The 24,022-nt window shown below is 37.9% G+C and overlaps 1 protein-coding gene across 1 annotated transcript; it reads right to left on the bottom strand.

Annotated features, from left to right (window-relative positions):
* Positions 1 to 750: 750 nt before the first annotated feature.
* On the bottom strand, positions 751 to 22,337 carry LOC132785499 (mpv17-like protein). The gene is made up of 4 exons (XM_060791622.1): positions 22,248 to 22,337; positions 2,792 to 2,993; positions 2,470 to 2,677; positions 751 to 1,035 (listed from the first exon to the last, which is right to left on the bottom strand). Exons 2-4 carry the CDS (start codon positions 2,941 to 2,943, stop codon positions 814 to 816), a joined length of 582 nt encoding a protein of 193 aa, XP_060647605.1. The 5' UTR covers positions 2,944 to 2,993; positions 22,248 to 22,337; the 3' UTR covers positions 751 to 813.
* Positions 22,338 to 24,022: the final 1,685 nt, after the last annotated feature.

Consider the following 24,022-nt stretch of genomic DNA (forward strand, 5'->3'; position numbering starts at 1 on the left):
CATTTTATAGTGTAGTCAACACGTTCGCATAAGTTCTTTATTCTCGAGGTCTGCAATTAAAATACCGCTGCGATGTCTCCATATCGGTTAGTCAAGTGGTATAATACTTGACGACGACATTAAAAAACTAAGCCCCATGCAATGCCGCACTTCAAATCTTGTACAATAAGGCAAACCCAACCCATAAGGTCTCCCACGAGTGTCATAAAACACGCTAGAGATATTTCTAATAGATATGTATGAGAGGATGTGTATGTGTGTGTTATGCCATAAGAACAGACCGTTAATTAGTAACTTTAATATGAAATGTAATAAAATAGCTGGAGCAATGCGACCCATGTCATCAGACTTCGAGTTGGAGTCCGTGTTATTCTGGTTATGTTTTTCTTTTTTGGGAGAGCTGTGCAAACAATTTAATTTTATGCCACATGCGGCAGAAGCAGAGGCAGAGGCAGAGGCACAAGGGCAACATATCTGTTCTGTGTATCATTATTATGGCTGCAACTAAAAAACTTATCACAACTCATTTATCAGCAACAATTAATGGCGAGTATGTATTTAAGTACATGCACATACTACAATGTAGTTGGCTTTTGTGTTTTTTATTGCCTACAACAAGAAACTAAAATGACATGTCATTAAGCGTCGAGTGAAGTTGAAATTGATGTTGGAACGTTGTGTCGTATTTGGGGCGTGCATTGGGGCAATTTGTTGTGCGTCATCGAATGCTAATCACCTGACCAATTAAACAATTGCATTTTGTATTAACAGTTGTATTAACAGTTAGTATTTTTTCTTTATTATTATTAACGTTTACATTTCCAAAAAGTGTATGTCCACCGCATGATGATCAACATCGACATGTGGATGCAGTTGCAGGAATTTCACATAGGCCAAAAATGTGGTCCAGCACATGCTGAAGAAGGAGGTGAAGACAACCTGATTTCTCGCCGGAACAAAGGCAAAGTTCACCGTCTGCACGCAGGGCCAATAAATAACGCCGACCTTATACGCATCCAGAAATTTATCGGCAACCTAAAGACATAAAGACAGAAAGAGAGTGAGTGGAAACATCTGTTGAGGCGACAGAATATGATCCTTAGCGTGAAAAATGCCAGTGCGGAAAATTGTAATTAAGTGCCGCACAGACTGAAATCTTTTACAAAAATTTTATTTACGACTTTTGTCAGCAGAGTTTAGTGTGCGTGTGTGTGTCTGGTTTTATGTCATACTCTAGAGCACAGCAGGGGGCGTGGCACTTTGTTAATGTTGTTAATTAAAAAGCCTTTTGCAAATGGAAAATTTTCACTTTGGCAACATTCGTTGCCGCCGCCGGAAAATTATATTTATGGTGTGAGCGCACAGTCAAGAGTCAACAACAGTAGGCCAGGCCAAATGGCAAATGTTGCTGCTGTGTCTGTTTGTGGGCTGCTAATTAAGCACCAACTAGATGTTTGTGTTGTTTTTTTTTATATGGGAAATTCCAATAACTGCATGCAATTAATTTGATGACTAAGTCAAGTGCTTACTCAACGCTCAAGTTTAGAAAGTCAACATCAATGTCTATAAATTTTGTCTGTAGTACTCTCGTATTTATTTATGATTATTAAAAAGTTCCCAGATTAGTTAAGAGTTTGTTAAATTGTGTAAACATCAAAAATACGTAGGTAATAATGTTGTATCTGGAGCTGAGTTACAACATCTTCATTAGTGGAGAGACGAAGCGACTGCAAAGTTTGCCAATCACTTGGTTAAGTCGGAACCGAGACAATGTCATAGATCTTGGAAACGCATGCAAGCCAGGCAGGCAGGCAGTCAAGAGACGACTTGACATAAATATATGGTAAAACATTTACATTTATCAAGATAAATGGTTTCTAATGATATAGAAGTAGTAAGTTGCGAGCTCGCAATGAGCTCTGGAGTTGACTGCGCCAGCCAAAAGCCAACAAATCAATGCTGACAACTCGGTGCAGAGACAAACACAGACATCGCTCGGACAGACGACAGGTGATATTTATGCACGCTTACAGCCGCAGATACAGATACAGATACATTAACAGATACAGATACAGATACGTGGGCAACTGTCGTGAGAAAATGTATTTCGGAATGAACCTCAAAAAAAAAGCGAATAGAATGTCGATTTTGAAACGCAATTTAAAAAAAGAAAAACGCAAGAGCTTGATAACGATAACAAATTGAGCACTGACCAAGAAACACAATTTCCAGATGCGCTTTAAGAAGCATTAACAATAACAAATGCCCCCAAAAAACAATAACGATAACGAAATGCGAAGACGGATGAAAGAGCTGCAGAGTCAACAACACATCAACATCAGATGGCCGTATAACAAAAAAAGCAGTAATAATAATGCCATGCCACAAATAATGATGATGACGAAGACGATGATAATAATAATGAGTAGGGAAACACACACACACACACACACACACGCATACACACACCTCCTGCCTCGCCTGGGCATATGAGTTGCCCTCCATGAGAGTCATGAAGAAGAGAAAGGAACTGATGGCCATCGGATCGTAAGCGGTTTGTTCGGTGATCGCCTTGCACAGCGATGACTTAATATCCGTGCGTGGCCACATGACGCCAGCCAGTCTTATCCAAACATATATTGTCGGTCCCATAAAGAAGAAGCCAAACAAACCGAATCTGTTAAGAAAAAAACAACAAAAAATGGGAAGGAGAAAGAGATGCCAATTATCGCTTGCTGCAAGTTTCTTCTTCAACTGTTTGTGTTGCGTTGTGTTGTGTTGTCTGCCCCACCTCAGACACTTCATCCAGTCGTAGGTGCGGAATGTCCGTTTCTCGATCAGCGTCTGTTCGATGAGGCAGCCGCATGGCCACAATGTTCCATAAGACAGCATGCCCCGCAACACCTTGTATTTATTTGTCAAATTTACAAGATTACGAAACATTTTCGTTACTCTTTGTTGAAGTTGAAGTGCGAAGAAAATATAAATATAGTCTGCAAAGAGAGAGATTTCTATTGTAGGTTGACTAAACAAATGCATTGCTTGCCTCAATGTCAGATGACTCTAAGTAACTTTTTCTCACAATATTTTTGAGGGTATAAGTATTTCGTAAGTGTTATTAAATAAATACGTTTAACTAAATATAAATACTGCTAGTTAATTAATAATATTAAATGATTAAAATAAATTAATTAAATTATTAAAATAAAACAACTATTTTAAATATATAAACAGTAGCAAGCGAATATTCTTTTTATTTTACTTTTTAGATCGTTTTGACTCTTAGGAAAATCAATTCAAGTTCATTCAACATTTTAACAATTCGAAAAAAAGAAATGTATTTTCTTATCTTTTCTACGTTCAGTTTTGTGTTAAATTTCTCCAAATTTGCTGAATTTCTTTTATATAACATATACTTTTATATTGAGGCATATTATGAAACAAAGAATTTGATCAAGATCAAGATGATCAAGATTTCGATCAATGATGCTTACTTTCAGATTTACACTTTGACGCTTCTTAGTGGATAAGTTTAAAATTATTTTGCTGACCAATTTACTAAAATACAATTATGTAAGATGAATAAAATTGCTGTCACTTCGGTACTAAAAACACAAATATTTTCACACTGTTTGGGGCTAAATTCATCGTATTCATTTAGATTAATTGTGATATTGAAAAGTTTCCAACCCTTTCGATGTAATCAGAAGGATTTTAGCATGTCTCTAGGTGAAATCAATTTTTGAACAAGGTCTCTCTTATCTCAGGCCTATAATTACTCTGGCAAAATTAGTTATAGTTGTAGTTACATAAGTGAACCACCTGCCGACAAACCCGCCGCCTTCTCCCACATTGTGCCATGTGCTCAGTTTGTTTATGTAGTAAAGTGCACCGCCAAGTGAGGGGCAACATTGCCAGCTCATTTAAAATTTAAATGTAAATATAATGCAAATTAATGTGAAGGAAACATTTTGTTATGGCCCAGCACGACATGGCATAGCTCTGATAAACAAGAATGAGAACGCGGCCTGTTTGGACAGTTGCTCAGCAGTTCTGCAGCAGTTCCAGTTTCAGTTCCAGCCACACACACACACACACACACACACACACACACGCACACTTTGCACACACTCTGCACACACACACAGCACACAGCACACAGTGTACACCTTGCTTTTTCACATACGTGCTGTGGTCCTAGGCCAGGACAAGGACGGCAGCGACAACGTGTACATGTTAATTACTTGTGAAAATATGCAACAGACTGCGGACTAACAGCAACATCAGCAGCAACAGCGACAGCAACAACAACAATGCAGCGAGGCAGCCTGCAATTTGCCATGAGGCATACTTTTTCACACCAACTGAAATTAACAGCGCGGCGTGGATTGAGGATAGAGAGCTGTGCTCGTAAAAGGAAGAGGAAGTGACTGAGCAGAAGAAGGAGGAGTAGGAGGAGGAGGAACCCAAAACTCGGTTCGGTAACGGCATATGCCCTATTGTTGTGTGTGCCCTTCACTGCCTGACTGGCGTGTGTGCGGGCATACTAATTACAACAGCAACAACAATTGCCACAACAACAGCACTAACAACACCAACAACAACCCCGAACATACGTGCCACGTATGGCACGTAGTCGTAGCTCTTTAATAGCTCGAACAAACTGCTTCTTCAACATTCAACATTCAACATCCAACTTGCAACTCCAACTCCCATCAACCTTAACTCCAATTCCATTCCATTTACATTTACATTTCCCCGGTATCTGCGGCTCATTAAGCGGTCGACAGGGCAAAAAAAAAAAGAATGCATAGTATCTAGACGAAGCTAAGAACTTCAAATCACACATCGTTCGGTTGTTTGCTGCTTCTGTTAGGCGTCTTCCCTTTTTTTTCGTAGGCCTCTTCAGTGGTTTTTCCCTCAATACCCTGTACTAATTAAATGTCATGTGAAGTTTTAAATAATAATGAGGTTGTAATTTATAAGATTTGCTAAAAATTCCTAGAGATACATAAGTTCGACAAAGGTTCAATAAGATGATAAGTTCGTTTACAAAAATAAGTATAAGAAAAATTGAGTCAAGAATTGTTATCATTCTGTATTAGATTCATAGATTAATTCATTTATGATTAACAGTCTTTAATTCAATATTCCTATAGTTTCGTAAAAGAATTAAAAAATAATTTAAATCTAAAAAAGTATTGTTGTCTATGCACACTTTAAATTAAATATTTATTTATTGTATATCATAAAAAAAGATAATTTGCAGCAATGTTAAACTTGACCCACTTTGTAAAATCTCTACATTTCATTATTATTATCTAATTTAAATTTAAAAAAGTAATTTGTTTTATGTCAACAGCTGATAGTAAATAAATGAATAAACATGAAAGAAAAGATAATTTTGAATCATGTTAAACTTGACCCAGTTCATAGGGTAGCTGACAGTCTATCACTTTCGCTTGCTTCTCAGTTTTTATTGCATTGTACATTTGATTTTAGGAACTGACTGACTAACTGCCTGACTGTCTGACTGCTTGTACTCGTAAGTATCTCTTCGCTCTCGCCTAATTGCTTTTTATGACAGTCGAGTGAATATGATAAATCTTTTCGTGTTCTTCTTGTTTTTTTTTCGACTGCTCACTCGCATGTTGCCGCTTTAAGGCGTCGCGGAGGAGGGTGAGCAGGAGGGGTAAGGGGTAAGGGGTAAGGGGACTAGAAAACATTATTTCGACATTTGTCGGATAGAAACATTCTTTGCAATTAAATTTTGTGTGTCGTCTTTTTGGTATTTCGGCATCCCGGTAGCGTGCACTACACACGACATGATGCCATAATACTCGACATCTGTTACCCGATGGAGCAACGACCCGTTGCGCCCCTTAACACGCCTCCTCCCCCCTTCTATACACCATCATACAACCACAACACTTGGTTCCGTTTACGCCAAGAGTCTCAAATGTGTCAGCTGTGCAAGTGCCCTGATGTGTGACATTTATTTGCAATTGGCTGCGGATTTCATTAGAGCTTCGCTGAGCTCTTCGAGTGCGTTCGCAAGACCACATGAAAAGGCTTCCAAGGGTTTGGCCAAGTGTCTCTCGTCTCTCATCTCTCGTCGCTGGCAACGTTGCCAGCCAGAATGCCCTTCAACAGCATCTGCGGGCACTGCGGCAAATCAAAGTGTGGCAATTGAACTTGACACTTGATGCCATACGCGTACATTTCTCTCCCTTCCTCCTCCTGTAGCAGCAGCAGCATCAAAGTTGATGACAAAACCATACAAAATTCCCACACTAAGGGATAGTTTCGCTCTTTTTTTTATACGCTGCTGGAATAAAATTACAGCACGACATGGCGTATACTTAATTGCTATATGGTGTGACTAACAATGTTTTGCAGTCTTTTCAATTAACATTCCATTCATGGCAAATTTTATATAATACTCTAGAATTTAGATGAAATTATTTAAATTTGTGTCGCTATTGCTTTTGTGATTTGTAATGATGTGAGCCATAAATCGCGTGTTTGCTAATTGAATACCATCGAACGAATATTATCGTATTTCTCTCAAGTTGATTACGAGTGCCACATACATATATGAGATATATACTATATATCAAGCCCTTCTCCTGGCTGTGTAATATATTTTTGGACCACTTTCATAGCGCAGCAAACTTATTTGACTGCGCGACGATAAATTTTGAGCAGCGAATTCGCCCCCAGCGAATGTGCAACAAAATCATTTTTACGCTCGCCTACAAAAACAACAACAGCAACAACACGGGCGGAGGCAACATAAATTAAAAGTAAAATGTTTATTTACGCTCTGGCCAGAAGGATGAATCAATGAAGGGAGCGCTGAGGAGAGTGCGGTGGAGGGTATCAGCTGCATGGCAGTTTCCTGTACAACATTTGCATTTTGACGCCGTTTTACGCATGATGTGGATAAGAAAGAGTCGCCTTTCGCCCCTCTCGCTACTCGACAACCACACTTAACCTGGTCTTCAACGTCTGCCGCGTGGCTTATCAGCCAAATGAAATCAAACAACCAAGACGGAGACGGAGATGGAGACCAACACAGTTGTTGCTGAATGAAGCAAAGGGGAGCGAGAGACGAAAGAAGGTTGGCAAGTCAGAGAGCCTGCAGCATCTTGCAACATTTTGTTTTAATTTCGCACTTTTGAAAAGTGGCAGCCGCCACTTGAACGGGCTTTTGATGTTGCCCAGACGCTGGCAGCGACGTCGCCGTCGCCGTCGTCGTCGCCATCGTCGTTGGCAGCTGTTGTTTGGCTTCAGCAGGCAACCATCCAATGCTCCATGCTCCATGTTGCATGTGGCAATGTTTTAAAGCGACACTGAACGCTGTGAATACTCTGCAGCTGGACTAAATTTCAAATATTGATAATGCATTTTATTTTAGGCAATACTTATAAGTAGTACGAATTCTGTTTTTACTTTTTGCAAGCCAAAAAATTAGATCTAATTTTTCTATTTTAAATGTAATACATTATTGATGTATTTCATTTTCATTCACTAAATTTTTTTCATTTGTCATTCATTCATTTTAAAATAGAACGCATTTTACATTTAATAACAAAACAGCAAAATTATTTTAATGTTTCACTTTTTGTAACTCCGAAAAAAATAAACTATTTTTCTCACTTTTTTATGTTTTGTAAAATATTGTTGTATTCCAATTGTCAAGTGTATTCAGAGTTCGTTGCACATTGTGTGTCAATTTTCTCCTTTTATGTTTTATTATTTTATTGCGCTGCGCCTTGGGGGCCCGCTCACCCCTCCCTCTTCCTCACCCTCTCCAATCCTCCCGCTCACTCCCCTGCGTGCCACACGCTTTTGCTTTGGCCGCTTTCATGGCGCGTACTTCCTGTTGGTCGTCGGCCGGCACTTGCAACATTTCATTTAATTTAATTCTTTACAGTTTGCTTTGCTTTTTTTTGTATTTCTGATTAAATTTACTGCCTATTTTCCCGCTGCGGCAACAACAAAAAAAACGAGAAAAAAATTGTTGGTTTTATTAAATATGATTATTGACTTTTCTCCGAACATTTGCTTTCAACTTTATTCAATTGATTTTCAATTTGATTTCAGCTTTTGGCGTCGCTGAACTTCACACAGCATTTTCGTTTCACACTTTGTTGCTGTTGCTGTTGATGTTGCTGTTGCTGTCACAAGTGCCACATCAAAGGCCCAAAAAGACGACGCTAATTGCAGACGTGAGTATCGTAAGTTGAAATGTGTTTGTAGCTGTATCTGTATCTGTATCTATAGCTGTAAATACACGTATCTCAAGGTGTGAATTGTGATTGCAGTCGCAGATCGTTTCGAAAATTCTTTGTACCTTTTGTAAAATATTTTATTTGATTTCAAGTTGTTGTTCAGACCGTTTTTTTTCGGCTCTTGTTTATTGAACTTTGGTTGCCCGATAGCAACAGCAGGGGGTGTTGTTCGGCGGGGCATTCGAAGGGGGCGTGTCGTGAAGTTCAGTTGAGTTGAGTTGAGTTCAGTTCGGTTTGCCGCGCTAGTTTTAAACATATATTGAAACATGTGTATTTGTCAGTTGATGCATGCGGGCTGTTTGTTCTTTCGCTCTCTGCGCCATGATTTGATTTATTTGTACACAACTTTATGATATTTACATGTTTGGGGTCTGCGACTCTGAAACTGAAACTCGAAACTGGAGCTGGGGCTGGAGCTGGGGCTTTTTGGCCATGCAAACTGTAAATATTGAGTTTACTGTGTGTGTGTGTTTTATGCCCCCCAAAGTTCTATTTACTGGTTGCTGCAAAACCAACACAGAGGGCATCGCTCTGCTGCATTTCATATGCCTAAAGCATATGAACTGTACTGCTAAATAGAATTACTCACAGCATTTCTATACACACACACACTTACACTTTGAGATTTGCGAGAATCTGTAATCTTGCAATGCAATAATCGTATTTCATTTACAGCGTTTGGCTCTTGAATTATTTCACTGCTCTGCCTCACTGAGTGCACTCAATCAAGTGCAATTATCGTAGCATGGACTTGTGTCTAAGCGGGGTTCCAATGCTTATCTAATCCTGTTCATCTGCACAGCTCTTTGCGTGGGATTCTTGCCCTCCTGCTGCTGCTGCTGTTCGATTATCATTATCAATGCATGTCCCGTCATAATTAATAAGGTTCACCCTCGCCTCGAATGGCAACGGGAAATGGAATTGGGGAAAATAAAGCCGAAGGCAACAGCGAACACGCAAGACAGCAATCAGTTGTGCCATTGTGCTCAGTATGTTTGGACAACCAGACTTATCAGCCGCAACTCAATAAACTCTACAAAACTCGAGAGTAAACAGCTGCTGCTGCTGTTTCCCCTGTTTTTGTGAGGTCCGTTGACCTATTTGCCTCAAAAATATATGTGTTTGCTTAAGCGCTCCTGGCCAATTACATTTCTTCCTGTTGTGCGAATTTTTTTTTAATTTTCTTTTTGTTTAACCCTCACTCTCACACCGACCTCGTCAGAGCACATGTGATAATATTTTGTCTCTGGCCACCTACTCAGCACAGTATAGAGCTCTCTCCCCTTTGCCCAAAATGCGAATGAAAACATCACACACGCTCAATTTCAAGTGTCGAAATGCCTGACAGCTGTGATAACAGAAGGGAAATGAAAATGGAAATGGGTGCTACGAGTGTGTTATGCTCTGCCACAACCTCGAACTCGAACTCAAACTGAAACTCGAACTCGAACTCTTCCCCTGCTAACGTCCTTTTTTTTTTTTGTTGGGTTGGTAGACAAAGTTTTAAAATAACATCAGCAAAATATACAGACAGCCAGAGGCAGAGACAGCAGCGGGGCAGCGAGGCAGTTGGGCAACAAATAAAACAAAAAGAGAAAAAGAAGAAAACATAAAAAGCAAGAGAAATGTATGAAATCATTTTCGCATTAAAAAACCCCCCAGCAAAAGTAGTTGGCAACACATGTTGGGCCGCAGTTGCCAACAAAAATACGAGTATTGCAATTGCAGCCAATTCTGCTTGATTTTTGCTGCTTGCTGCTGCTTTTTATTATAATACTGTGCCTTCTTTCGCCAGTCGCCAGTCGGCAGTCGGAATGAATGTTTTTTGGTCGACTGTGATGTGATGTGTGCCATGGAGGAGGACGGAAACGCTGAGACGAGTGTGCCCAGAACAAGAGAATCCAATTTCGTTAGAATTTGATTGTCAACCAAAATAACGAGGCAGCAAACATACAACAACAGAGACAGTCATTCAGTCAGTCAGTCAGACAGTTAGACAGACATTTAGTCAGGGTTGGCCATGGTTATTGGGAATGAAAGAAAGAAATCGAGCAACCAAACGAGGCGACAGATTGTCAGGGACACGAAGCCGACAAAAGCGAAAACATTGAAATTAGAAACAAAGAAATATACGAATTTAGTATGGCATAAATACTCTCGCACTCGCACTCACATTCATATACATATATGCGAGTATAGTACTTGCATTGTGCGAATAACTCGCACTACTCGCATTCAAGAGCCAACAACCGAAAACCGAGAACCCAGAACCGAAAACTGAGATTCTCGGTACGCACAAGTGTCAAAAGCAGAACATGACAGTTTCTGGCGGGTCTCTTAAACCGATTTCGGTTGGACCAAACTCGTACAACTTTGCATATTGTATGGTATCAGGGCACGTATACTACCCAGTCACAGTGGCTGTCAGCAGTTAATGTACAAACATGTTGTTAAATAGTGTGAGGTAAAGTAGAGAATTTAACATTTAACTATTTAAGTTGTAATTTGATAATTTAACTTTAATTTAATTTAACATTTTAAAATTTAAAACTTTGGTTTATAAAATTCAGGTATCACTAATTTATAGAGTTTGGTAGGTCAAGAACTTATTAACAGATATGAACGAACGGAGTAATTTCACCTTCGTCGTTCTTTTTAGTAGTATAGTAAAGTTTTGTTCCTTAGTTAGTTCTCAGTTGTTTACTTGATCATGAGTTCATTTTGTAATTTAATTAGAAAAATGAGTGTAACCCATAAAAACTTTTCAAATTTCGTTTTTGCCATTCAAATTCCATAAATATAAAATTTCATATGTCATAAGTATTTGTTTCCAAAAAAAGAATAATCTAACGAAAATATTATGAAACTTATTCATAACCAACAATAATAAACACAAAATCAAAATACCAAAAGGAACGAACTAGCTTACTAAGTAGAATACTATTTATATATTTTCTAAATCATAAATTTGTATAATAATACATAAAATAAAAAATAAAAATTATTTATCGCAACTGATTGATAAACAACCATAATGAATGATGTAGAGCACAAAATTGAAATAACAAATAGAACGAACTAGTTCGCTAAATAGAATACTATTTACATATATATTTTCTAAATCATAAATTTGTATACGAAAACATAAAATAAAAATTAGTTTAAAAAGACATCTTAGTATCAATTAAAAAGTTTCATCAACTTTTACCATCAAGTTCTACCAGTTCCTCAATTTTTGTGAGTCACTGTTTGCATTTATATACACTTGTACATGCCAGTATGCAGACACTTTAGTTTAGTTAGTTTTGTCATTGAGAGTTGTGGGGGGACGCAACGACAGTTGCGCCAAATTGACGTTTTGTGTGACCCCAGAGTGGAATTTGTTGGTCGATGTTGATGTTGATGCTGATGTTGATGTTGGAGTTGAAGTCTTGTCTGGCATTGACATTAGAATTGAAACGCATTCAGCATTCCGCATTCGTTGATGAGAATGCGTTAAGTGGGCCGCACAACTAACGAGCCAATAGAGAGAAATATACGAGTGTTCGTATCTGGTATTTATATAAAGTCCAAATACTTTCTCGTAGTTTAAAGGGAAATTAGAAATCTCGTATTTAATGTTTTATTATTTGCTGTGATGATTTCCATTTTGATGATGTCTCGTGTGATTGACACAACATTTATTTGCCTTGCAGTCCCATTGGCTATCAATCAGAGGTATCTTTATGAACTTCCCCCACTCTGGCAAACAAAATATTGAACTGTTTTCGGATCGCTTAATCAGCTGCAAAGTCGTGTCTCCCGGGTTGACATGTGCATGCGCCTACATTATTAGTTGGAAGCCCCCGCGGGGTTACATTGAACCCAGCAAGCAGCAATGTAAAAAGCTGTGCCCAAATTTAGACCCCGGTTCAGTGCACCGCAGTTGTATGTTTTTGTCTAGAGTGAAAGAAATGAAATGAAACGGGGAAAAATAAAATAAAATGCCAACACAACTGTCAATTATGGCCACACATGCACAGAGGGAGAGGGAGAAAGAGTGAGTGTACTACAATAAACAAATACCGAGTACTAGAGATACATAGATACAAATGTATCTGCATATGTGTATGAGTAAACAGCAGCAATTGAATTTGTTGATTCGCCGGTTCGTTGCTTCGCCGCTTCGTCGATTGATGGCATTGATGGCGTAGGACGCGGACGTAAAACCGTAAACGTAAACTCAAATTGTGGACTTGGACAAGTTCGCCCATTGACACATGCCACATACGAAATGCAACGTCAAAGTCATTTGTCACGCGCCGACTACAACGGCGACGACGACGACGACGACGAGCAAGCGAACGGTATCAATGAGCGAACAATGAACCAGGCGATGGGCAAATAAACCCATCTCCACCCCTTCGCCTTCTCTTCCCCTTCTGATCGGAGTGAGTGTATGCCACATGCAGGGCATTGCTTGCAACCCAAACCCGATACGATACAATTCGTTCGATTCGATTCGAGGCTCACACAAATAAATGTTGAGCACACACTAAATCAACAATTATGCTGAAGATAAGCGAACTACGAACGACGAACAACGAAATGAAACCATTCGAAAAACTGGCAAACTCACAAACTCTTTGCATTTGGGTTGCATTTGAAAATGTCAGAGAAGTGCCTCAAACGAACTTCCGCAATTATTTACAATACTCACACACAGTCGCAGTCGCAGTCGCAGACGTATCCCATTAAATTGAACAACAGCGCCAGAGCCAAAACAAAAAACAATTTCTATGCCTCGACCCCTTTTTTATCAGTCAGTCACTCAGTCGCAGTCGACGTCGCAGTCGCCCTTCCCCTTCTCTGTTGACTAACTAACGCGGATGGCATCGCCTCGCCTGAAATTAGTTGCCAGTAGCCGCAGACACAAAGGAAAACGTAAACGTAAACGAAAAAGGAAAAGGGAAAGGGTGCAGGGTGCTTGCTGGGCCCTCAACTATAACAGACTATGAGTATAAACGAGTCGACTCAAACCCTTTGCCGAAAAACCACCTCGAACCTCGAACTCTGCCAGCTTGTAATTTCATGCACTTAAACTCGCATTATATTCGGGGTTTTTTTTTTCGTTTTTTTTGGGATCTGTATTCTGTTAATTTTGTTGTTTGTCTGATTTAGTTTTTTTTCGGTACGTCATCGTTTGCTCGTTTTATTCTTTTTTTTTTTTCTTTTTCGAAACCTTAGGCTGTCGCTCGTCATTTATTTTTAATTTCTTGTTGTTGTTGTACAGTTTGAGGTGTAGTCATTATCATTGGGCGCCCTTCTGCGTCCGTGCCGTGTCTGTAATTACGTTTACGAACACGGCTTGCAGAGCAACCTGGACAAGCCAGAGTGAGGGCGGGCAGGACAGGGCGGGGTCGGGCAGAACCGTGCGGGGTCTGGCGCTGCGTGCCGTGTCTTCAATTATGCGAGTGTGGTCACTCATTGCATTTATGAGTGCAGTTAAGTGAGTTGGCTTTTCTATTGCTACCCTGTCAAAACTTAAAATGAGCACAAAGCACCCATATCAATATTATAGAAAATTTTAGAATTCTCCAAAATTTCAAATACAGTCGAAGGTTTATTTCCTAGTACTTTAAGCTGCTAAAAAACTTTATCTTCTTATGTATGCATTTAATACAAGTATCTAAATAAAAAATTGACTTTTCAATGCCAATAATAGTTTGAAATATTTTAAATTTCTTTGGCAGTTTTAGTCCTACATACTATCTTTAAATAAAAAGTACCCAATTCTGCAATATGAATAATGTATCATATACATCAAAAATAAATAAAAATACCAAAATTCCATTTTTAACTTTATCATAATCAAACAAATACAATAATAAGAAACAAGTAAACTTTTTATAATATGTTAATTCTAGGTTGTCCATCATGGGAATAAGGTATCTTACAGTCAATCATTCACGACAAGAGCATTTTTTCATAATTTGTTGTTGTTGTTAGCTGAGGGTCGTTTATTATTAGCTGCTTATCAATCACGAGCTTTGGGTTTTTAAGGGGATGCGCTTTTAATGAACTATTTCTTCTATAGAAGGTTGAGCGCGTTTTGCAGGTAAAAGCAAAATCTAATGGGATAACAAAATTATAATCAGCATAATTATATGATATGCATCAAACGAGATATCGTGTAATTAGTAAATAATGATGATGGATACATTAGAGAATGTGACAGAATCGAATGAAGATGAGAACTCATTTAGGTTAAAGAAAATAAGTGAAGTGTGCATTAAATGTGTTCGCCTTGAGGGAATTTATATCCTAAATGTAAGAACTTTGAGAGTTCATGGCTGCATAAGAACCTCCCACACTGAAACTGCCTTGTGATCCATTTAAATGTAGAGCGAGTAGTGACTCAAAGTCGTATGCAGTAAGCATGCCTAATGGCATTCTGATATATGTATATATATATTTCTGGTTGGTTGTTGGTGTTGTTCCATTGAGCATTGTGGCAGGCAGCTTAACCCCATTTCAAAAGCATTTCAAGCAGCGCAAGAATTACATTTTAAAAGTGCCAAGTGCCAAGCCGAAACGCAAACGCAAAATCAAAGAAAAGAAAATTAACATGAAGTGAATTTCGAAAGGCAACTGTGCAGATAAGTACATAGAAACTGTACGACTGACGCCGCGACAGACAGATAGTTTTGGTCAGAGGCGGACAGACAGACAGACAGACAGACAAATGGCGGCAAAGGCAAAACGTAAAATTTGGCAAGCATTCGCAATACGAGTATACAAGAGCACGTGCTTATACCGCAAGAAGACAAAAAAGGAAAAAATGTGGAAACTTTTATTTCCTAAGAGACCCACCAGAGACAGCCAGTCGACATGGACGTGACGGACGGACGGACAGACGGACAGAGAGAAGGACAGACTGAGAAACGGACGTCAACGTAATCATGAGGCAATTTCTTCTTACCCGAATCTGGCAACTGCAATTTGTAGTCAGCGTTTTCTTAGACTGCCTGCCAGGGACTTAAGAAATGGGACAGCTGATTTCGACTGCTGTTTTTTGACCCACTCACAAACACACACAGACACACACCACAAACACACATTGAAGCACTCAGGGTGTGCTCTTGTCGCAGCTACTTAAGCAGAATTAATCTTTTTTGGCAAATAAATCATGTGGCATGTTGGTTCCGTTCTGTTTGCTTTCTAGTATACACAATTTAAATAAAAAACCAACTTATTTCATGCCCTCCGCTCAATGCGGACCACTTTGAATGGATGTTGCGCAGAATAAACCCTGCTTACAAAACTCTCAAAGTGCAAACCAAAAAAACATTTTAAATAATAATATTTTGAAAAACTTATCTTGGACAAAATGCTTAAGAAAATATTTAAGAACTCAAATGTAATTTATTTAACCGTTATTAAACCGTTTGAAAAAAAATATAAAAATATTTATGAAGAACAAGTGGAATAAAAGTTTAAAGAAAACATTGAAAAGCTTAAATGCAAACAGTATGAGAAATAAAAATTGACAAGAAATTAATTAAAATATAATTGGGATATATAGAAGAAAATCTTAGACTCTATATTGTAATGGATAAATAATTATATCAAAAAGAGCTAACAAAAATTAATATAAAAAAGTTAGAAAGCTATAATCGAGTAAAAGCAAAACAGTGCGGTATTAATTTTAAAATATACCAAATTAAACTACCACATTTACCAAAATATACCGAATATTGTATTTGGTTGAAATATACCATAAAGTGTCAAATATACCAAATTGTCAGCCAAACCAACTAAGACCCTAGAGGCACACAGTATAATACCCTTCTACCCTATGTTTAACTGGTATAAAAAATAAAAAAAACTGCTTGAATTACATAAAAAAGGAAAAATAGTATTAAGAATGCATAAAATAAAAGTTTGAATAGAATATTGTAAAATGTAATTGGAAAAAAATTTACAATAATAATAAATTTAAAAAAATTGTAAACAGATAAATAGCTGAATTATGTTAATAAAAAGGTATCTTTATGAAGAAAAGTATAAAATGTCTGAGTGGGAAATCTATATGGGCTAAAGGGTGTAATTAACGCTAAATTGTTAAAAGTAATACAGGCATTGTGTATAAACAAATAAACTTCAGAAGTGCACAAAATATGTGTAAATAAATCAACCCCCGTTACACCTTCGACAATCGTCTGGCGAGTGAAATGTCCGTTACAATCATTAAATTTATTACTCGGCAATCTCACAAATATATACATACATATATACCACTCATATAACATACGCATATATAACACATATATACATACATACGTCTATATAGTCGTTAAGAGTACATACATTTCTTGCCTTGTCGTCTTTCGCATTGTTTTTATTTTTTGAAATAAATAATGCTTTGAGCTGTGCAAGCTGGTCGATTAATATAAATCAACGCCCGTTTGTGTCATCCCACTCATGGATGGGGGAACATTGAGGGGGAGGGGAGGTATGCTGGCCCTGGGCCCGAGTCTCGGAATGGGTGTGGGATCTGGTAGCTGGTAGCTGGCAGTTGTTGTCTGGGGTTCAACTTTTCTTTTGTGGCTTTAATGAAAGTAATTTATTAAGTAATTTCTAAGCTTTTAGTCGTGACGCGTTGTTGTTGAGCGTTTAATTAATTGGTTTTCTTATTAAACGCCAGCCAAATGAATTATGCATAAGGTACTGCTCGATAATATTGGAATTGTATAACCCTTGGCAGCCAAGCCACAAACAATGTACGAACAATGAAAAAGTAAAAAAAACCCCACATCACTTGGAAAAATGATTGCCGACATGCGCTTCATAATAACAACAATATATTTTAAATGCACTTTAATGCGAGTTGTCGAGCTCGTAAAAGCGGAAGCTGTAATTGCTTATGAAATGGATCTAATAGGCTGATAAGAGTTGTGCATTGATCAATTCCAATTACATTAATTATGATATAAACAGCAAAAGTATTTTCCAAGTATCCTTTCACATTAAAATCGTAGTTGTTTTCCAATGAATTTACATTTTAACTACATCGCATACATGGAATTTATATTTTATGTATTCAACTTGTTGTTGAAAGGAATCAATAATCAATTTAAATTTGCCAAAGTATTTATTTTCTTATTTAACTAATTACATCAGCAGTCACATTGACATGTTTTTACATATTACGTATACGCAAGGGATAATCCTCAACTCCTATCAAGCATGTCTTATGCCCAAATTGATACTTCAATAATCAATTTCAATTAGTTTGGTAATTCTGTTAGCTGGCCTAAGTAATTCCATATTGTTATTAAGCCAAGCAAAAGCACTTGGCCTGAACTTCTTCCCATTTCCATTCCCATTCGCATTCTCATTCTAATCTAGTTTGCAGGGTCATAATACTATGACTACCAAGGCATTCAACATTGTGAGGACGGAAAGTATCTGGTGCATTTACTTAATGCCCATTAGATACTGCAGTGCTGTCTTGGGGAATGCTTTAATGCATTCGCATTCGCATTCGAATTCACATTCGGTTTTGGATTCACATTCAGATTCACAGACAAACGTGCCATTTTGTCCGGCCTGAAGATACATAACGTACTTTCAAAGTATTTGGACAACGGTTGTCGATGTTGTTGCAGTTGTTGCTGTTGTCGATGCAGTTGTTAGTTGCTTGTGAATGTTGTCGCCGTAGTTGTTACGAGACTCTTGTCTTGTTGTAATGACTAAGCGGCGCTCCGAAAAACAGAGAGAGATAGAGAGAGAGAGACCTAGTTACATCTGTAGCGTGTGTAAGCGCTGCCCATAAATGCATGTGACTTGAGATACATTTGTGTGCGTATCTCTGATACTTTGTTGCAACTACAGCAACTACTATGGCTGCTGCTGTTGCTGCTGTTGCTGCGAACGGATATGCAGAAGAAGCGAAACGTGCTTTCCCAATAACGTCAGACAGACAATGACAAAATAAAGCCAAGAAACGATGCGAACCAACTTAGCTTTTTTGTTGTTGTGACCTGTGCTAAAAACTGCAGCCAAAAATAAATAAAAATATTTAAAGAAAACTGTCAAGATTTGCATTTGTTGGCGTCGGTGTCGTTGTCGTTGTCACTGTCGTGAGCGTTAAGAAATGCACATGCGATAAAAGTTTTTGTTTTTTTGTTGCCGCTTCGTATCTGGTATCTAGTATCTGGTATCTCACAGATACAAAGCCCTACGAATACGAGTGTGAATATGTGTATATGCTTAGCTGGCATTTGCATAATTTGCATATTGGACAAACATTCGCTCACTCGACGCAAATACGAAAGAAAATATTAGGGAACAAACTGCAAGTCTCGACAGAACTAAAACTAAAGTGATGACAAAAAAAATGTGCAATAAAATTGGTTATTTGACAATTTGCATCGCACTTGTGTCGACATTAATTGCACATAAATTATTTTGTGCACTTGACAATTTTAATTGACTATCCACAGCAGCAATCAAATATCAAAAATTATTCGAATTCACATTCACATTTCAATGTCTCTATTCATTCTACGCATTTTCCGTATTGGGTTTTTTGGGCTTTGGGTTTCCCGTCGGGTTTCAATGGGATTGAGTTCTGTTTTGGGGTTTCGAGTTCGGGTTTTTCCTAATCGAGCTTATTTGTATTTGTATTTCGCATTTGTTGCGTATTAATTTAATTAGTTAGCATTTTGTGGTTTTTTATATCCATTTCCATTACCAGTTGCCAGTTGCCAGTTGCCAGTTACGATTCCCGCATCACAACAATGCGATTAAATAGAAATGTGGGTTTTGCTCTTTTTTCTTTCCCCTCACGCAGATAGCAAAAATGTTCAAAATTCAAATGCGGGCTGGTTTATTTTGTTTTTTTTGCGCATTTATTTGGTTTGTGTCAGCTTTGTGGAATTTTTGCCATATGCTAAATAAATTAAAATTTTATTTTATTGTCGAGCGAGATATTGTGTGTGTGTGTGTACGTTGTGTATCACATTGCATATGCAGCATGTGTGTGATAAATTCATTTACATTTATTGCAAATAAAACAACAAATGCAATTTCAATTAAATTGATATTTATGCGTGCAACTAAAAAGTTTGACGAGTTCATTGAACTTGCCAATACACAAAAATCAACTGTACACATTTCAATTGTGCGATTTAACCAATTCTTTGACAGCAGCCATATATGTATGTGTAAAGAGGATTAGCTATCGGTTATTGATTCCACCTTGAATTGAATACTATGGACAATAAGTTGACATGCATCTCAGCGGGCTGAGAATTCATTTTAATCTGCTTTCAAGATTGCTCCAGTTACAGATTTGAGTCATAAAAATTGAAAGTAAATTATAACTCATTGGTTTAAGCTGAGGGAGAGAAACACTGCCATGGGCAACCAAGCTTAGTCTTTTACTCATTCCTTTCTCTCTATAACCCACACACACACACACTCATTTTGCCTTGGCACATAAAATATATATATCTTTTCATTCGCTTTACAATTCAATTTAAATGCAATTTCCCCTTTTGCGAAATTGCAAATTCCAAATTCCAAATAGAAAATGCTTACGAATGGGGTCAGTGCGATAAACTGATGATAGACTGATGTATAGATATAGATAGATAGATAGATAGATAGGGCAGCCAACGCTGAAATAGTTCACATCATAATTATGCATTTGGTATGGTTGAAAACTCGCTTAACACATTCGACATAAATTGACAAAATAAATCATGTTGCCAACACGTGATTGGGGCAACAGTTTCCTTCCCTTTCCATTGCAGTAAGCGACGCAAGCGACCGGAAAACTGAGCACGAAAAATTGCAGAAAATTTATGCGCACGCACAAAATAATATTGCAATCTATACTCTAGTTGCAATGGGTATATCTGTGGCATACAAAATATAAATTAAATGAGTTTGAAAGTTAAGATTTAGTTCAATTTATTTTATTTTCATAAGTTAAATATAGAGTATAGCTGCGTCGGTTATCTACACTCGAATTTATTTGCTGCGCTTTGTATTTCAATTCGGTTTTTATTGTTTTTGGGATGCACAATGCGGCGTATGCGCAATGTTTTACATTTTTGCTACTTGCGCTTTAAGTATTTCTGCTGTTGCGTAAAGAAAACAATTCTGTTTAATATTTATAATTTCATTATGTCTGTCTACATTGGCATTTTTCTGCGTATGTGTGTTTGCAATGTCGGCTTTTTAAGTGCATTGTCAATTATAATTCCATAAAAGGCCGCGACCAGAGGAAGTCGACGGTTGGCTGATTGAATTGTGGCCTCCGACATCGGCGAATTATTTTTGATTTTTATCTCTTTTTCTATGTATTTTTTTGTATGTTGTCTAGCTGCTGATAAATGTGATTTGTTTCGTTTCATTTGCAATTACAAAATTGCATTTTAATTGTAATTCGTAATTCGTTTTTGATGTTTAAACAATTGAAATGGGCGGCGCGATGTGGTGCGTTGCCCCTTTACCCGAAAATTCTTTATAATTGAATTTCGAATGAGCCAAACACAAAGCGTATTAAATGCGCATTAGGCACACACAGTCTGAGCTCTCTTCCCTCCCTTCACGATTCTCCTTCTCCGTCTCTGTCTCCGTCTCCCTCTCCCATAACCATTTCCGCTGCCATCGGCTTCCTCTGCCCACGGGCCAGTCACTTATCGACCACATTAGCCTAATGATTTCGTCAAGTTTCTCAGCTCGAACACTGTTGCCAAGACCGATGTTGTTGCTGTTGCTGTTGTTATTGTCAGCACTTAAATGCAGGCTTCATTTGGTTAATTGCATGGCAAACGTTGCCATGATTAATGCTAATGTTAATGTCGACGGCCCTTTGGGACCTACGCAAATTCTTTACTACAATCTCGAAGGGAAACCTGTTTCGATTTAAAGTTTTGCTTTATGTTGTTTTGTTGTTGTTCTGCCATGCATAAATGTGTACGTAAATAATTTGCGATTTTCAAAGTCAATTTCATTAATTGGAATTGCTCAATGAGCTGTTCACAATTGATAGCTGACTCCGGTAATGAATTTCACATCATTCCATTAACGAACGATTTCAATGTGACGCTCGTCCATCAGCGATTATAAATGTATTTTCTATGTGATTGAGGAAATTACTATTTATTAGAGAGAATCAGGTAATCGAGCAAGCGATATCGAAATCGCATATCTTCGAAAGCCTTTCGACTTCTCACTTTCGACTTTCGAGCCTAAGCGAGATTAGCGGAAGGCATTTTTTACCTTTGCCTCTTGCCTCTTGCGATTGCCATTGTCCCGTAAGTAGAGCAAGGCTTCTCTCGTTTCGCAATCTTGGCACGCTTTTCTCGTGTCGCTCTTTTTATTTCCTCTCTGCACACTTCTCCCTTGGCAATCGGTAACTGCCCATTTGCATGACCCACTTGCTGACTCGCTGAGAATTATAAAGCAAAGGCGTGCTTATGTATGCATAAACCTGAACAGTTTTTGCTGTTAGTCCCATTCGCCCCCTGCTATCTCCCTATCGTGGGTTTGGCTCTATCAGGCCGTTACGTATACGCCATGGCTACCTCACATGCCACATTGATGTTGACGTTGTCGCTGCCGCTGTCGCTGTCGTTGACGTGGCGATTGTCGCCTATTAATAGACCCCCCTTTAATGAGCAAATTACTTCCGACAAACGCACATTTGAACTTTAAACATACAAAAGTTATAATTAATCGTGCGGCAATAAGCAATTTGCAATTCGCAATTGCAATCAACGTCACAAGGCCTGAGTAGAAAATACAACAATTTTATAATACTTATACGTCTCTGGTTCCTTTAGATGGTTGACTTTCGACATTCGCACTTTTGCTTAATTATTATATAATCCTTGAATATGTGATTATGCATAGTTGCAACGATTTCGCACATTAATTTTCATTATTATTTACCCCAATTAAATTGGTGAAATATTCACGAACTATTCTAAATAAATTGCGCTAATTTCGCGACGCGTTTGGGACAAACAAAAACGAAAAACTAATTGCAATTGCACATCTCAATGTCAATGACAGCGTCGAAAAGAAAAACAGGAAAGCAAAGCAGAGCAGATGAGAGACGACAACTATATTGAGGAAATTGACTACGATGATGATAATGATGATGATCATTTAACGGAGAGCCCAAAATGCTTTTGAATGCGCATCTGTGAGGCATTGCAAAATGTATCTTTGTATCTCTGAGTAACCAACTGAGTACCTGAGTATCTTTGTGGTTGGCAATCAATAATATGCATTGTGAATTGCTGTTTATTGTGAGCTGTAATTGTGCGACGTTGAATTTTTTCCTCCTTCTTTTTTATTCTCTACGTTTTTTGTGTAATTTTCTTTGCTGTTTCCATCTTCATGGCAGTTGTTGTTGTTGTTGTTGCGGTTGCTCATTCATTGCATTTGGCAAGCAACTGCCAATAAGTTGGCCATAGGCTATTGGCCATAGCTTTTGCTTGGGCATCTTCGTTTTGTGCCGCTTCTACACAGCATTTAATTGCACGTTTTGGCCAGCAACAACTACAACAACAACAACAACTTTGACAATGGCAACATAAAATAACTAACTAAAGGCAGCTTTTGCGGTTTTGCAGCGGCTTTATGGTTGCCAGTTTGTTCGGTTCTCGTCTTTGTTGTCGTCTCTTTTTCTGGCCATCTTTTTGGCTAGCCCATAGAAAATGTCTATATTATAAAAAGACGAAAAAAAAACTTGATACTTGTTCCCTCCACATTGACGTATAATGAGTGTTGTGGTGGACTTCTAATTATGGGCAAGGCTCCAAACCAACGAACAGCTGCAGGATTGACCTGATTTCTGTGAAGCCTAATTGAAATCGACAATTTTAGCAATATTTAGCAACTGATGATTTGACAATCTAAGCAACATTTATAAATTTATACTAAATACTTAATAGTAGACAGCAAGCACTGGATTCGAACATGATTATTGTTGGCAGCATAATGCAATTACAAATCGTAAATAGTTGCTGACTATGACAGGAAGTAAACACAGAAAGAGCTGCCGGAAATTACTTTTCTAATTGCCTGAATATTTTTTTTTATACATTCACGATTTTATCATTCACTAAATGCTCTATAAACATTTGGGCAGACGATATTCCAGCTGTCATCAATTTCTTGGATAAATGCCCAAAACGTGAGGAAGTTAAGTGAATTAATTGCAGCTTCCTTTGCACTTGATATGTTACTAGCTCCAGGAGATGTAATATAAAATGTAATAAATATGAAATTGCTTACTTTAGATAATAAAATATTGAATTGCTCATAATTTCTTATTTTGAAAGTGGAATTCAAATAACAAAAATCAACAATTTTGTAATATAAATGTTTTAGTTCGTTAGTTAAAATATATGATTATAGTATATAACTATTGTATATGAATTGCAATACTCTAGCTATTTTCAATAAGAAGCATGGTAGTATAATTAAAATATACTAAAATAATACGACAACATGCCGTTTATGTATTTCAGTATATTTATACCCGCTACCCATAGTAGAAGGGTATTATAACTTTGTGCCGGCAGGAAATGTATGTAACAGGTAGAAGGAGGCATCTCCGACCCTATAAAGTATATATATTCTTGATCAGCGTCAACAGCCGAGACGATCTAGCCATGTCCGTCTGTCCGTCTGTGTGTCTGTCCGTCTGTCCGTAT

Source organism: Drosophila nasuta, chromosome 2R (genome assembly GCF_023558535.2).
Source record: "Drosophila nasuta strain 15112-1781.00 chromosome 2R, ASM2355853v1, whole genome shotgun sequence".
Taxonomy (NCBI): domain Eukaryota; kingdom Metazoa; phylum Arthropoda; class Insecta; order Diptera; family Drosophilidae; genus Drosophila; species Drosophila nasuta.

What these genes read in the sequence shown, in the direction of transcription:
- LOC132785499 (XM_060791622.1), bottom strand. Translation starts at nt 2,943, where the DNA reads ATGTTTCGTAATCTTGTAAATTTGACAAATAAATACAAGGTGTTGCGG. An exon ending in GACTGGATGAAGTGTCTGAG is followed by an intron (nt 2,678 to 2,791) that starts GTGGGGCAGACA and finishes TTTTCTTAACAG; the next exon opens with ATTCGGTTTGTTTGGCTTCT. An exon ending in ATGCCCAGGCGAGGCAGGAG is followed by an intron (nt 1,036 to 2,469) that starts GTGTGTGTATGC and finishes TTATGTCTTTAG; the next exon opens with GTTGCCGATAAATTTCTGGA.